The sequence below is a fragment of the Coffea arabica genome, chromosome 2e (genome assembly GCF_036785885.1).
Source record: "Coffea arabica cultivar ET-39 chromosome 2e, Coffea Arabica ET-39 HiFi, whole genome shotgun sequence".
Lineage (NCBI taxonomy): Eukaryota > Viridiplantae > Streptophyta > Magnoliopsida > Gentianales > Rubiaceae > Coffea > Coffea arabica.
The window spans coordinates 68259441-68276538 of NC_092313.1; the positions used below are offsets into that span (position 1 = coordinate 68259441).

Here is a 17098-nt window from a genome sequence, read left to right on the forward strand (position 1 = left end):
TTAGGTTCTATTCCACTTTTTCTTTTTCTTTTTCTATTTTTCGAAGACATATCCCACCTTTCAAAGAAATTGAAATGGTGGCTTTCAAAATAAACCATATTTTCCCTATTAATAATTAGTTTTTTGGTATCTAATCTAATTGGATCCTAAGAATTATTGGTCTACAATTTAAAATTGAGGATCTAGCAAGGTAACATAGTTCTACAGGCTCAAAATGCCAAAAAATCACAAAATTGAAGAGTGAAAGTGACAATTCATGAATCATAATACTTAATAGAAGCTGATTGTCACATTTTTTTATCTTACATACAGTCGATATTCGTTGAATAAATCAAGAAATTTCGTAATCCTTCGAATGCGCACTAATATAAGGGTTGAAACCCGACCTCCCGCTGGCACGCTCTATCCACATGAATATATTAATTTAGCCCGCATATGGCCAAGCATGTTCTTCATGATTTCGTTTCGAGTATTCAAACCTTAATTATTATTTTTTAAAATTTTACGTCCAGAGTATAAGTGGAACCATAGAATTGGTCGCCAGTCCCCATCTTAAACAAGGAAAAATGGCCAATCTTGTCCCTAAATTGTTTGTTAGTGTCGATTTAGTCCCTAACTTTTATTTCGGATCAATTTGATATTTGAACTTATTTCGCAGTTCCAATTAAGGACATTCGCGGTGGCACCACTACCTAAAACTGATCTAGCTCCTAATTGACTAATTAAATAGGGGTATTATCACAAGACTGTAATTAAACAAGTAAATCGTATAAAAAATCACCAAATAAAAATTTTAAATCAAGTAAAAAATCAACAGATAAAACTTTTTAAAAGTTTAATATTGTGATTTTTTACACAATTTACTTGATTTATTATAACCCCATAAGTGATGTTCCCAAAATACCATTGTTTGGTTGGTCAGTTAAGAGTCAGATTAGTTTTAGGTGGTGAAGCTGCCACGGAAATCCTTAATTGGAACTGCAAAATATGTTCACATATCAAATTGGTTAGGAATAAAAGTTAAGGACTAAATCAGCACTAATGAAAAGTTTAAGGATGAAATTGGCTATTTTCCCTCGTAAACAAAATTAGTCTAAATGCTACTGGAAGCTACTAGTAATAATGGTTCTTTTGAAAGAGCGGTTCGAAACATTTATCGCCGCGAAATTGGCTGGAAAATTAATCATCCAATTAGCAACGCGTCAGGAACTGACAGGGCAAGGGGGTTGTGTTGTGTATATATACATGAAGACCGTGATGATTTCTGATTCTTTGTTGGAAGTGAAATTTGGCGAAAGCCAAGGGAGGGAAGGAAAGAAAGAAAGAAAGAAGGTGAATTACTGGAAATTGTTTGTTTGTTAGTTTGTTAGACAAGGAGATAAGCAATGGGGGGATGTTTTTCTGATGTGAAAGGAGGGCAACAAGCTGTCGGAGGAGGTGGAATTGTGGGCCACCTGGGGGCCCAGGGTTTTGGTGGTGCTGGAAGCGCAGCCGGGGCCGCCGCCTCCGGGCACAATGATGCTGTGGAATTTTTCTTCCAGACTAAAGGTGTCCAAGCCCTTTACACGAAACTCGAGGTCTGTACTAGTACAATTATCCCCACCAAATAAAAAAAGAAAAAAATGAGGGTTAAAACTTAACTGTGGTCAACATGGGAGCAATAGTCTAAACCCTTGTTCAGAATTGAATTGTCTCCGTCAAACGTTGTACTTACAGGAATTGTTTATGCTGTCTGACTTTTCAAGTCGTCTATTTGTTTAATGGTCTTTTATTTTTTGTTTTCATTGTTTGCAGTATTTGAGTTTTTCTTTCCGATATGTATACCTTGTTTCAAAATTCTTTTCAAGAATATTGAATTATGCTGACTAGTGAGCAAGGTACAGTTTAGTTTCAAAAATTCGAGATGAGGAAAAAGATTTTAAAAAAAAGGGCTTTGAGAATGAGTATGATTTTCAAGATATAGGTAAGCACTTGTTGAAAGTGAAGATACTCGCCTTCAATAGACTATTGTGAAAAAGAGAACTAAAATCTAAGTGATATTTGAGATGGAAAGTGTGAGAAAAGATGACAGGTTGATTATTAGTGAGCCAGAAAATCATGATATAAGATTGAAAGAGAAGGATATGATAATTGTGGGAGTTCTACTTTTTAACTTGTTGAAAGTGAAAAATCTTGCGCTCAATAGACAAATGTGATTAAGGAAATCTATCTAGGAAAACAACAATAGGCTCAAATGGGGTCATCACGGGGCATAATAAAAAATATTTGCTGCCCTAATTTGGTTCCATTATTTCGGACTAGTAGGACGATGCCTTGTGATTGCTCAAACTGAATTGTAGTGCTATAAGTTGATTGCTCGCTCCATCCACATTAAATTCTTAGAAGTTTAACTTGGGGTTGTTGGGTGAGTTTTTCTTTTGGTTGATTCTGGTGAGAAATTGTAAAATATTTTGGTATATTAACTTGTTCCTTATTTGTCTTGAAGAATGACCACCAGAACAGGAGTTTCTTTTGTTCTTGTGTGGTGACAAAATCAAGGGAGGAGTGTTTGGATAGGAAATTATCTCAAATAATATTTTGTTTGTATCATAAACACATTTCTTAACCCACCTTTTTATATTCCCAACTACCTTTTTATCTCACATACATCATATCACAAAAAGTGCTACAGTAATTATTCCAAATAAAATAATACTCTATCCAAACAAACTTAGATCATAATTGTTGATTTTAAATAATACTCTCACATACTGGCCTGAAAACAAAGCTAAAAAGTGGAGTTAGATTATAATTGTTGATTTTATAGCGCCATTCAGCCATAAGGACAAAAGAATATGGTGTATTCCATGTCATGCTTAGTTGTTTTCTTATTTATGTATTTTGTCAGCAGTATCTTCTTCATATTCATGCAACCGCACAGTGAATTCAGGTAGTAAATCTGGTTTCTGATCTTTTGTCATGTTTCAAAATCATAGCATTGCCTTTATAAATATGCAAAAATGGAATGGAATGGAATTTGTTGGATTATAATCTAGAGTACATGGAAATGTAGGAAACTGTTCCCTGTTTATCCTTTAGGATTAAGGATATTACCCTCAGGTAGAGCATATAAAAGGATTAATCATATATCTGGCTATATTCAATGCTTTCATGTGATGAATAGGTTTACCTGACAAAGGTTCAATTGACATTGGCATCTCATTTTGACATGCATATTACCATCAGCAACTTACTCGTCGATAGTTGAAGTATCACAATATGTCACTATCAGTATTCATAATTTAGTTGAGAATGGACAGATGGTAATTATTGTCACTGCTTCCTTAAATGCAACAAAACATGTTTCTCTTCCTTCCACAAAATGAAACAAAGGCCTTGAAAAGTTCATGATTATTTTGACTTTGAAGTTGTCCAATGACTGAAATTTGTCTTAATCTATAAGAAATAGCATATATCTGGCAAAGAAACAAGTGGTTATAAATCTGATTCTTGGATGGTTAAAGAAATTTGAATCCATAAAAATCGTTATTTTGCAAATTATTACTACACAATGTACTATTTGAACATGTATGAATCATTGAAAAACTGCTGTCCTAACATTGTTGATACCGACTAATTTTGAATATTTTGTTGGAAACAGGTTTTACATTTAATTTGATCCGTAAACTGGTATTTAGATCTTGCTGTATATGTTGCATACTTAAAAGTATTTAGTTATGGAATTTCTAATACTTCTTGGGAAAGGGTAAAAATCAAGTCACTCTAGATTGACAACAAGGATTACAAGTCACTAGAAAAGGAATGGAGGTTCTTATCTGGCTTGTATTTGCACAGAATGGAATAGGAATTATCTTTGGCGTCATTTTTGGTGATACTCATCCAGGGTCTTGTTCCTTTTTCCATTCCTGTGAACCATATGATCCTGGAGGTTTTACTAGAAATTATTATTGCATTGTTGAAACAATGGGTCAATTTAGTTAGTTGTCCCATTATTAAGCAGTTGCAGTAAGTTATCTCATACTGGATTTACAGTTGGGCCAATGTCTTTCTATATTGCGAACGGTAGAAGAAGAACGCTTACCAAAAATGTATTCTTGTTTGCAATGGTTTCAGTATGTGGAAATATGTCTTGCGATAGAAACCTTATTTATTCTGAACAGACATGCTATTGCCAATATTCCTCAGAAAGTGGCCATAAAACAACAGATGGTGGTCCTTACATTGTGGGGCCATTAATCATGCAATGTTGTTGACCATCTATCATATGATGCGGTTTCTTACAGCATTATTATCATAAAAGTTGCTTGCTTCTGAAAACTCATCCTTTTTCTAGGATGGTTCAACATTAAAAGTAGTTTTCCTTCAAAAAAAAGGCAGGACACCTATCTTTTTTATAATCTGGAGAACTATTGCTATTACAATTACTAGTACTTGTTAGTTAAGCAATGGACCCATGAAAAAATGCTCCAAGTTTATAATGCATGGGGTTGAAAGGTGACTACAATTTTTAGACTGTTGAAAATATGACAAACTCAGATGATCAAGCTATTTTCTGATTTTGGAATCCGTCTGCTGACAATAGGCAAAATACAACAGTTGGAAGTTGATTTTTGTATAGCTTTACTAGTAAATATATCTGAACCAGTTCTCTCTCCATATTAGTATCATTCTTGTTTGTATTTTATATTTGTTTATAGAAGGATCCTACTTGATTTTGTTGTCCATCACATAGACAGTTGGTTTAACTGAGTTTGCTACTTGCAGTTGTCTGTGTCAGCTTCAAAGTTACGTGATCGTGATATTATCTCAAAGGTATGCACATCATGTTGAATTTGGCCATGTAAATCTCTCTCTCTCTGTACTTGTGTTTCTTTGTTTGCATGATGTACATGTACATATATGTATAATATTTTGTTGGTCATCAATTTTCCTCTGGCTATAAATAATCAAGAGACCATTATTTGTATCCCCACCTAAGCTGTAGAGTAACAAGTAATTGGTCAGGTTACACATTTAAATTCAGTCTCATGTTTTATGGATTTCTGTTTAAGTCCAGTTATTGCATTGACTTTTCTGGATTTAAAATTTGAGACTAACTGTTGAAGATATAAGAGTTTGTTTGGGAAGTTTACTTATCAAGTGCTTCTCTAGCTATGTAAATAGTTTTCCTCTAAAAGTTATGGAAGCCTGCTCTACTGCTTGTCATGTGGAAATTTCAGAAACTAAGGAAAGAATCTGGATTCAGCAATTCCAAACTTTGGAATTTTAGAGTTGCAAGATTTTCAAGTTACTTTTGAGATCTTTGTGTTTTCAAGAACTTCATTTCATTCCACTCATCCACTAATAAGCCAGTATTTGTTGTCAGCTTTCAGGTCTTATTGGCACCTCTGCTGGTGCTCTAGTACTGTAATCTTATTACTTGCCTATCGAAATCTTGGTCTTTCAAATTTAAGCATCTTACAAATGAATGTTGTTTTCTACCTGGCAACAGAGCGATCCAATGGCTGTGGTTTATGCAAAGAAAAGGAATGGAACCCTTGAAGAACTTGGTCGAACAGAAGTGATTATGAATAATCTGGAACCTACTTGGATTCAAAAAATCAGTGTCAATTATCAATTTGAGATTGTTCAGCCATTGATGTAAGCTTTACTACAACCTCTTATTTGCTTCCTTTTGTGCTCATAGCATCTTGACTATCCATTTTCCCCCGTGCAGCTTTCATGTTTATGACGTTGATTCGCAATACCACAATCTACCTGTGAAGGTATTCTATGCTATATTTTCTGCTATTGATTCAGTAATCCTACAATTATATATACGTGTGTATATATATATATATATGTATAGATCCACCATTTCTTGAAATCTCTCTTCTAATTCAAAATCGTGGTGTAAGGTGTATCCTCCCCTGTTCCGGGCATGGAATAGATGAAATAAATCAAAAAATGGATTTTTGTTCAAGAATGAAATCTTATTTGAACTGTCCATATCCGGTTCATCCTTTGGAACCATGTCACATCCTGGATCTGATGAAATAGGATGAATTGAGATGGTATTTTGTAAATACGTAATTATCTTGAATATATTAACCATTTCTTTATTTTCCAATCGCCTGGAAGGGACAAAAGAAAGATCTTGTTGTTTCTTCAACAATTTTTGGTCTCTAGTGGACCTCTCAGTAGGATTCAAACCCAGATGAAGCTCTAACCATCTATCAGAGAAAAAAGAACGAACGGATCTTGTAGGATTCCCAAAAAATTCTTCGATTTCTTCTGGAAGCAGATAATATATATATATATATATATATATATATATATATATATATATATAGGGTTGGGACTTGTCATTTATCATATTTTATGTGGTCAATAAATGTCTTGAGTTCTAGTCCTTGAAACTTGATTTTTATTTGTTGAGTTAGTTTTTGGATCGGACAGCCACCTCTAAAAGATTGGTAAAGCTAATGATTTTGAAGAAATTATGCAGCACCTATAGTCCACTTGCTGTTGGATTTTCACCATACTGAAAAAATGTGGAATTATTTCTGAATCACTAATACTGTTTGATCACTAGTAAAGAATGGAATAGCTCAACTTTTGATGTAATTGATAAGTATTGGTGAATACTGTCCATCAAGGTTAAGGTGTGATCATGTTTGAATGATTGCTTATTTAGATTGAGTTAGCATTTAATTTGGTTCATGAAATTTTGGAGCTATTAGGCTTCAGATCTATATGGAAGCTTAAGCGAATCTTTGTCCTTGCAATCTTGCAGAACTTGAAGCTGAAGGATCAAGATTTTCTTGGTGAAGCTAGTTGTGTTCTCTCTGAGGTGAGTTACTTGCATTTGGTTAACAACTGTAACACATTACTGTTGCTGCAGACATAGTTAATGCAGTAGTGTATTTTGGGTTGACGAATTGTGTTAGTTCCTGGAAATAAGTGTCTTTTACTATAGTACACAGGAATGATGCGGCCTTTACCCTTCTCCATTGCAACATTAGGGTGGGTGTTGAGGAATGGGTGGAGCAGCCTGTATGCACCAGTTAATTGAATTAATATCTACTATAAGTCGTAACTGTTAGAAATTCTCCTAGATTTGATGTTGATTTTGAGTTTTATGCTCAGTTTCTACGTTTGAATTTTTTGCCACCCCAAAGTCTTTTTTTAAACTATTTTATTTCAAGTTTAAGGATTTGTAAACTATATAGTCAGTATTCTTTCCTTTAAATCTCCACTCTCAGTATTTTTTTTCTGATTGATCCTATTAGAGACCCCAATTTTGGTAATGCTAGCCGTAAGTTAAGATCGTAGTGATTTAGTTAGCATAAAAAGAATTGGAAGCACAATAGATGAAGATTGAAGTATCTTCAAATATACAGAAAAAATCTGAAGATAGTATACTGGATTATTTTCTGGCTTTAATATATTATGAAGTTTTTAGCTGTTTCTCCAATGCTTCATGTATTAATGAACTTGAAATGGAGATGACATTGTCTTTTTCTGATAAGAGACATTATGAAATAGGATTGCTTTATCCTTTTCATTGTTGATAGTCTATAATGTCGAGTTTTTGTGGTTCCAGATAGTAGATTGGATTATTTTCTTGCTTTAATAAATTATGAAGTTTTTACTGATGCTGCAATGTTCCATGTATTGCGAACTTGAAATGGAGATGGCATTGTCTTTTCCTGATAAGAGGCATTATGAAATTGGATTGCTTCATCCTTTTCATTGTGGATACAGTCTATAATGTTGAGTCTCTGTGGTTCCAGATTGTTACTAAAAGAAACAGAACTTTGACCTTGAATCTTCACAATCGAGATGGTCGTGGCTTGAAAAGCTTGGGTACTCTTACTGTCCAAGCAGAGGAAACTGTAGCTTCAAGGAATGCAGTGGAGATGACCTTTCGTTGTCATCATCTTGATAACAAGGATCTGTTTTCTAAAAGTGTATGGATTTTGTAAATATCAATTGTGATGAAGTTTAAAGCTATTTCAACTTTTTTTTTTTTATAATCTTGTTCTTATTTTCCTGTTCTCAGGATCCTTTTCTTAGAATCTCTAGGATTGCTGAGAGTGGGGGTTCTATTCCAATTTTCAAGACAGAAGTCATAAACAACAACTTGAATCCAGTGTGGAAACCGCTATGTCTAACCATGCAGCAATACATAAGCAAGGTAAGCTTCCTGCTCGCTTTGTGCTGAATGAAAGGTTCGTTTGTTTGCCTACAGAATGTTTTCCCCTAGAAAATATGATCGCTGAAATCATTTCCCTGACAATAGTTGATTTTTCCAATATTTTCTAATGTTTGGTTTACCTTTTGATAATATTTTCCTCACAACTAACATCCAATACTACAAGATTTCCTTGAACCACCTGTATGCCAGTACTATTACCACCACCTCTTAAACCACTCCTACAAACATCACCATCAATTCAAGACCGAAAAGACAATCAAAATTATTTTCGCAAGCATTCATAATCATAGAAGACCCAGTAAAGATTCTAAGTAGTATTGAATAAGATATGTACCCAACAAGATGCCACCAATTGATCCAAACAAAATCAATGCCATATTGGTGTACCTCCCATGAATCCATGAAGCCATACATGAAATTCTCTGTCTCTGCCTATGTGTAAGAAGAGAGAGGCAGAGGAATAAGTAAATGTGTGTTCGAGATAAGAGAGGAAAAGGAACCCACAAATTAGTGTGTTTGAGAGAGGATGAATAATTGAAGAGAAAGGGATGCTTAGAGGGTAAGCTTTTTGTTTTGGAAGAGGAAGTAGAGAATCAACTTCAGTAAAAGCTTTACGTAAGTTGTTTTTATGCGAACGGGTAAAACCTTTTCTTTCGGAAAAAAATTCTTGACATAGCATGCAGCCTAACACCCAAATATAGGGAAAATAATTTCTGGGACATGTTTTCCAGCAATACGAATTTGAGCCTAAATAGAAAAGAAAAGCAAAATCAGAGATGAGGTTTCAAGAATGATAAATTAGGAAGATATATGAGGCTAGATTTGGAGAAAATACACCAGGGCTAGATTGGAGAACTCATAGAAACAGGAACAAATTAAGTTACAGCATGGATCCCCCCCATATTTAACATTTTCATGCACTCAATGTCTAATAACAAAGGCCTGCATTGCAGGATAACCCGTTGATAATCGAATGTTTTGATTTCAACAGCAGTGGCAATCATGTTCTCATTGGGTAATTTCACTTTTCTCATTCCACTTTTTCGGTATGCTATTTTGTTATTTCTAATGTTCCGTTATTTTATCCTCAATGGTTCTGTTTAATGTTTGATGTTCAGTTTTCCTCCTTCCATCTGTTCCCCGGGTCATAACTAATGGCGTAGCTTCAAATCTTAACAGGAAACTACAAAAAACAGTGGCAGAGCTGGAACACCTTCACCAAACTAGATCTGGAGTAAATCTTGTTTCACCCCCATCTCATTTACGGCGAGTTGAAAAGGTTTAGTTATCTCCTTGTGCTCGTGTTATCAGTGCTTTATGGATCTATTTCCATTAGCCAATGGATATGACCCTTGTCTTGCATGTATGTCTCCTTCATCCTTCATCTCTTGCTGCATTACCTATTTGTAGATTACCGAAGGTCAGCTCTTTGTGGATGGGTATGTTAAGAAGCAACTATACAGTTTCCTTGATTACATTTCGAGTGGGTTTGAGCTTAATTTCATGGTTGCAGTTGACTTTACTGGTAAGTGATCTTGTAAACCTTTTTTGGGCCTTTAACAATTTGGTTATATCTTTCTTTTTTGGTCAATCTCCATATTTCTATTTACAGTTTTCTGTTCCTCTTTCACCTTCCTTTTTATTCAGCTTCAAATGGAAATCCTCATAATTTGGACTCCTTGCATTATATTGATCCTTCAGGGCGCCTGAATGCTTACCAGCAGGTTGTCTTACCTCTTCCTCTTACACTTCCTCCTTATACATTTCCAGTCATCTCTTTTGTTGAGCTTTTTGTGCTATCTGAAATTTTCTAAATTAACGATATGCTTAAAACTTCACTTATGTTAAGTAGATGGATGATGATGTAAATTGGACTTGTATATTGGCCTTAATTTTCTAAAACTTATTATATTGGTAGTAGGAATTTAATTGGATCAATTCACAAAGCTAACATAATGCCATAAGTTGTGTGTGTGAGTTTCAGTTTCGTGTGTCTGCATTTATGACTTATCTGGAAGTAGCAGAAAATTTTATGAATGCAATTCTCTTTTTCTCGTACTTCAGATGTTAAAAACTTATAGTTGAATGATTAAATGAAAATCATTACAGGCTATAATGGATGTTGGGGAAGTTGTACAGTTTTATGACTCTGATAGACGCTTTCCAGCTTGGGGTTTTGGTGGAAAAACATTTGGTGGTTCAGTGTCCCATTGTTTCAACTTGAACAGAAGCCCTACTGACTCTGAGGTGACAATCTCTTTTATAGTTAGTATTTGTCTAAAAACATCTTATGCGTCATCCATATCGCTTGATTCCATTTGCAGTGCTTCCTGCATTCAGTTACCTTTATCTTGGGTTGGCTGATGAGCAACAGAAAATTGTTTTATGCTTGTGTTTGATTATTTAGTTTCATAATGTGGTCCTCACAAGTATGTGAACTTAGATAGTTTTACTTTCAAGTTACTAGAGAGACAGAACTTGATTGTGTTCCTGATGGTCCACTTGATAATGGTACCATGGCCTGCAATCACCTTTTATGGAGGTACATTTTGGTTAAGACCGGTGATACAGGCTTCTGGAATGGGTCACATGTGTTAGTTCATATCTAAAAACTCCTTAACAATTGATAACTGATGAGTGTATGCGTGGTTATTTCTTTTGACTATCAAAAGATGGATGAGAGATAATGTCTATCATTAACCACCCGTTTGGATGCTACTAAGGAATAGCAATGATAATCACTATGAAAGACCCCCTCAATGATAATGGATTTGTGTAGATTCCTTTTGATGAAATCCAATGCTTGGTAGTCATTATGGAATTGGATGACTTTTTCAAAAATTCGAAAAAAATATATATATCCCTGAACTTTTTGTAGCTTCCTTCCCCCTTTCATCTCTTGCCCACTCCACCACCACCTCCCTCCACAACCTGTTCCTTCTTTTGTTTTTTTCGCTACACTTGATTTCTTGGGCATTACGAACCCATCTCCTTCTTCCACTTTTTAATTTCGATTCCTTTTTTCCTTTTTTTCCTTCCTGTTAATCCCTTGCCCACTACTACCACTATGGCCCCACCTCCCATTGCCTTCACCACTGCTGCCTACTGGTGTATATGTCATTGAGTTGCGACATGATCCTGTATACAAACCAACCCATTAATTCCAACTTCAAATTTGTTATGCAAAATTAATCTCTATTGGGAAAAAAAATTAACTAGTGCCATGAAAGAGATGGAAGGAAGGTGGTAAGAGATGAAGTAGAAGGGCAAGAGGGATGGAGAGAGGCGGCAGTAGCATGGAGGGTAGGAGAGGGGAGGGATGAAGTAGAAGGGCAAGGGTGGAGGAGAAGCAGCAGTATGGAGGAGGAAGAAGGCATATGTGTTTCTTTTTCTCTTCTATCTTTTTCCACTTCAATTTGGGCTTATTTTAGATCTTCTTCTACAAGCTCGGTAATGAGAAGTGAAAGTGCCCAAATTGGTGGGTAATGGGTTTTGGATGTTGGAAGACCTAAAATTGGGTAATGAAAAAAGTCATAGTGGTCAACCAAACACCATCAATGGGAGTCATTACCCTCTTATTCCCATTGAAGGGTACAAAACCTCCCAACCAAACAGGCGGTAGAATGTCGGTATATTTTTGTCAGCACAATTTGCTCACAGAGTGTTGATATTTAGGAGAAGTCTCATTGTAAATCTGAAACTTTAAATTTTACAGATTTGAGGCTATAGAATATTTGATATTATAAGCCGCTTCTTCAGCATATCCACCTATGCCAAGTCAAGTAAGCTCAAGCAAAAAGTTACATAATTTCTTTTGCCAAATTAATCAATAAGTTATGAAAGCAGCTGAGGGAAAAAAATATAGTTTAAAAATTCTCCCACATTGTGATGTTTTACCATTTTAAAGCATGCAATCTGAACGCTTTTAGTTTTCTAATTCCATAGCAAAATTCACTTCTCTCTCAAATCAATTTCTCCATTGCATATGAGCTGGAACATTGGTTAGATTGAAAAAAATATTTGATTCAAACAGGGACACCAGCAGAGTAAAATTGTAGCTTGAGGACTTTTTCCTCTCATTTAAGAGTATCAGAATTAAATGAGATCCGCTATAGCACTTAATCCGTGTCATTGTCATGTTGGGTATACCACTTGACTGATTTTTAAGTCAAGGAGATGCTACTGAAGTTGACTATATTTATCCCAACGTTGCATATGTTTCAGCAATCAATTAATGTTAAAACTTGAATTTCTTGTTAATCAATTAATGTTAAAACTTGAATTTCTTGTTAATCAAATTTTGAATTCTGTGACAGTTGTTTCATTTGATTGGTATTCTTTATTGTAGGTTACAGGTATAGAAGGCATTATGGCTGCTTATTCAAGTACACTGTATAATGTCACCCTTTCTGGGCCCACATTGTTTGGTCCAGTTATTAACAGGGCGGCAGAAATTGCTGGTGGCTCCCTCTCTGTCAACCAGAACAAGTATTTCATCTTGCTAATTATAACGGTATGCAAAGTAAATACTTGAATTTTATCGTCTTTGCAGCGTAGTTTTACTCTTTGCTCCTGAAATATAGCAAATTTTGCCTTCTGGTAGGATGGAGTCATAAGTGACATCCAAGAAACTAAAGACGCTTTGGTCAAGGCATCTGACCTGCCACTTTCCATCCTAATTGTTGGAGTTGGCGGAGCAGATTTTACTCAAATGGAGGTACATTCTTACTGTTGTAATTTTGTAACTTTTGTAGCTGGAATTTGACTAGGTCCATACAGCGAGTTTGCATGTGAAAAAAAAAAAATCATTTCATTTGGCAGGTCCTTGATGCTGATGATGGACATCGATTAGAGAGTTCAACTGGAAGGGTAGCTACGCGTGACATAGTTCAGTTTGTTCCTATGCGTGAAGTACATCGTAAGTGCTTATTCACTTAATTTATACTAGCATATGATTCTTTTCTAATAGAAAGACCACTTGTTAGGTATATATACCTATTCTTCTTCTGGGGATAACCTTAGTAGTTATTTTGCATCCTTTGGTAGGTATTCAACACATCGAATTTTTAGCTTTTATATTAACAATTTAGTTGACATAGGACAATTACGATGGAACTACCCTATTCCGAGATAATTTTTTATTGCCTCTTAGAACTGGCCAAGCTCTTATAGCCATCTAGGCACCTGGCTGTTGTTGATTAGCTCTTGGAGTTTCATTTCATCGAATGCAAGACACAGTTTAGTTTTGTCAGCACACATGGTCCACGTGAACATTTTACTCTGTGTGGTTCCTTTCTTCAGTTCCTGTGTTTTTTGCATTTTTTTTGGCCCCTTTTTTTTGTGTTGGGGAGGGGGGGGGGGGGGGTTGGGGGAGAGTGTGACAACCTATCTGGATGGTGGCTTTCCCTAATAGGCCCAAGTTAGAAGTTTAAAGTGCTATTTCTGAGTCTGTTTGCCTAATGGACTGTGAACAGTTGGTGATCCAAATCCCCAGATTGTTGAGAAAGCTTATGGCTCGAAACTAGTTATCTTTTATTCGCTTTTGGTATGTGCTTAAATGAAATTTAGTGGATTCAAAAGGCACTAAAAATCTTGAACTTGGAGAACTTTGTAGTTGGATCATGCTCATATTGTTTAAGCTAATTGAAGTGATTCAGTTTATAATTTCTTTACGTAAGACACTGAACTTGTTAAGAAACGAGATACATGGTTGCACAGGAAAGTTATAACCATCTTGATGCTATACTTGGTTCTTAGTCTTAAGTTTTGGTTTTGGTTTGATAAAAGGATTGGATGCATGATGAGTTAAGATTGAATATGGGTTCTGATGCCTGAAGATTGTCTGAGAGGTGGATGTATACTAAAAGGAATAAAGAATATTGAAAGAGGTAAAATATTTTTGGTACTTGGAGAACTTGAATGATTTCACAAATTAATCATTTTCCTCCTGTTTCTAGTATTGAACTGTGAAACTATTCTAGTTCTCCATTCTCGTTGTCTGCAGAAGTAATTATAACTAGAAGTGGCAAAATGGATTCATATCCACCAATCCATCCATATAAACCAACCTTAAATGGATTTGGATGATCCATATAAATTCAATGGTTTTAAATGGATAACCATTTAAATTCAATTATGTTGGTGGATTTAAATGGATTATCCATCTTATCCATATACATCCATTTAACTTAAAAAATAGAAAACACATTTATAAAAATGTGAGATAAAATCTTGTGGGATCATCTATTCTTTTCTTCATAACTTCCTCATATGTCTTCTTTCCTTCATAACTTCCTCACATGCCAAGTTGCCAATAACATTAATTGCATTTTATTTGCATCTAGTTCCTAGACGTCTTCCATCCTTTTCAAAATTATATTTTAGTCTCTACTCTTGTTTTTTTTTTAATTAAACTCTCATGTAGTAATGATTGCAAACATTTATATTCTGAAGTAAAGAAAAAGCGAGAATGCATCATGCAGTGTCAAAATAATTTTTATTTTTTTAATTCTTTTATTTATAAAACGAATTTTTCTAACAAGTGTCCCCACAACATTGGTTAAGATATGTAAATGACAACTTTTTTTTTTTCCAAATCCTCATACTTGCAATCCCTCTCCCCTTATCACCTAACCCAACTATCCAAAAAAAAAGGCACCTAATTTATTAAGTAATATAAGGTAGCTTGTATATCAATGGTATAATAAGGAGTTTCATACATTTTTAGGTACTACGTGTACATGTGATGAAAATATTTTACTTGTCAAATAACATAAGATTTCTTGTTAAAACTCCACTTTTATTTTAGACATCACTCTTGAACAGGAGTGCAAAAAATTGGAAACGTAAACTTCTTTTCACTGTAAAGCCGTATTCAATTCATTCAAAAGTTATAAAAATGTAGCCAAGTTCTTAATTGTTCATTACTTTACAAAATGATATTTAAAGTAATGACGAAAGGTTAAATTGACCACAGCAGTTAAATTTTCTTGGAACTAAACTAATTTTATGAAGTACTGAAATAGAGTAGTAGTACAAGCATTTGTTATTACCAAAAGGTTTTAGGTGATTTAAGGATAGAACTTTGGGGATCTGTATTTTTTGGAAAAAAACATTTGGATCTTAAATTTAGGATTTGGGAGAGTAAATGGATAAATGGATGGATCATGGTTTACACTATCCATTTAAATGACATCCATTTAGATCCATTTATTAAATGGTTTTAATTGGATTGGATCAATTTGATCCACTATCCATTTAACTAAAACCATTTATCAACCATATATCCATTTTGCCACTTCTAATTATAACCTTTGAAATGTTAATGACAACCATGTGATATATGATTACAGATTTGATCAAAGTTACTACTATACTCTTGACTGAAAACTAAGTTGTTGAACTCAGACCTAATTGCAAGTTTTGCCTCAAATACTTGTTAAACACAATGTGATCAGGAATGTGAACTACGGTCATGACAATAGTTATAGGTGCCTTGAAGGTTTGTTGTAAAATCCAATTCCCTCGATTAGTTCCACTGTCCTTTTGGAGTACTTACTTCTCGCTGCCTTAAGGAATATATTTTGAACATCTCCATGGAACGTTCTTCGAAGCTGGAGCCTGTTTTTGAAGATTCTTCTCTTATTTACTCTTCGTGGACCTCTGACTGGTTCACAGTTGACATTGCATTGACTGTCATCACTGGCCATAGCTATTCAAACTTCTATTCATGAAATTATGTATTAAATAGAAGACAGGCTGTAGTAATAATCAACTTTGAGCAAGATCTCCTCATGTAGTGAATGGGAACTTTGGGAGTTAACTTACAAAGTGGTAATGAAAATTACATCCAATGTGAATATAAATGGCGTGGAAGATCTTGGACACGGATTGGTGGAGTGCATGGTGTTCAAAATGATACATGCAAGGCTTTTTATAGATCAGCATAGGTCGCTGATTAAGTTATGCTTTAAGAAGTTAGTTCAAGTTGTTGGCAGCTTCAGCTCACTTTAAATTCTCTTTGTTTGTCAATGTTTCTCTGTCTCTTTTTGTCCTATAATCACCTTTTCTCCTATAATCACCTTTTTCCTAACGGATATATTTCTCCCTATTGCTTTCGTCTACTTAATGTATGACCTGATATTTTTGCTAACTTTGTGCAGGTGGAGAGATATCAATTGTTCAGGTTCTCTTGGAAGAACTACCCGGACAGTTCCTGAGTTACATGCGTAGCAGGAATATCAGACCTCACTTCCCTGATGTGGTTCATGCTTCAGGCCAGGGAACCCTTTATGGGGTTTGAACTACTAAAAATGCTCAAAAGTTGCTTAACATCTAATCTTCTAACAGAAGTTGCAGAATATAAATATAGGGAGAAATAGCATAGCTAAGACGAAGATCTTTGTTTTGGTGGAAGAAATATGTCATTCTTTGATTCTGTTGGTTTTCCTGGCGTACAAAAGAGTAGGTAGTAGAGTATGGATGTTTGTCCCCATCCAGATTGTTTACATGCAAGTGCATTTTCTAATAGCATAGACCTTTCTACATTGTTTATTGGTTCGAGACATTTGAAATATGAACTAGTAAAGAACTTAAAATACTGCTGGGAAAGGTGTTGAAATTTGAGGCCTGGAGCTAGATCATTATCCAGCATGATCTGCACGGTGTCTTTGCCAGAACCCGATTCCTGATATGCTCTGCGGTGTAGATACCTATCAGTTTTTATTCACTTTAATTATAGGGCACAATTATTATCCCAAAAAGATCAGAAGAGAAAGCTTGTCTGGCGTGAACTTTGCTGGATCGCTGATGTCTGCCATGCTATCTGTTCTATCATTTTGATGGATCATATAGATTTTTTTTAACAAACGGTAACAGTGGATGAACGTTTCATCAGTA

At 35.0% G+C, this 17098-nt stretch overlaps 1 protein-coding gene across 1 annotated transcript; it reads left to right on the forward strand.

Moving 5' to 3' along the window:
- Nucleotides 1–932: 932 nt before the first annotated feature.
- Nucleotides 933–16878, forward strand: LOC113732756 (protein BONZAI 3-like). Its single transcript, XM_027258703.2, has 16 exons — nucleotides 933–1577; nucleotides 4765–4812; nucleotides 5492–5640; nucleotides 5717–5765; nucleotides 6776–6832; nucleotides 7776–7952; nucleotides 8045–8179; nucleotides 9154–9215; nucleotides 9380–9479; nucleotides 9611–9725; nucleotides 9848–9924; nucleotides 10310–10447; nucleotides 12549–12713; nucleotides 12804–12917; nucleotides 13022–13118; nucleotides 16363–16878. Exons 1-16 carry the CDS (start codon nucleotides 1386–1388, stop codon nucleotides 16500–16502), a joined length of 1815 nt encoding a protein of 604 aa, XP_027114504.1. The 5' UTR covers nucleotides 933–1385; the 3' UTR covers nucleotides 16503–16878.
- Nucleotides 16879–17098: the final 220 nt, after the last annotated feature.

Excerpts from the sequence above, each read along its gene's own strand:
- LOC113732756 (XM_027258703.2), top strand. The coding sequence starts at position 1,386 with ATGGGGGGATGTTTTTCTGATGTGAAAGGAGGGCAACAAGCTGTCGGA. Across the intron at positions 8,180-9,153 it reads TGCAGCAATACATAAGCAAG|GATAACCCGTTGATAATCGA; the intron begins GTAAGCTTCCTG and ends CCTGCATTGCAG. Across the intron at positions 9,480-9,610 it reads ATTTACGGCGAGTTGAAAAG|ATTACCGAAGGTCAGCTCTT; the intron begins GTTTAGTTATCT and ends ACCTATTTGTAG.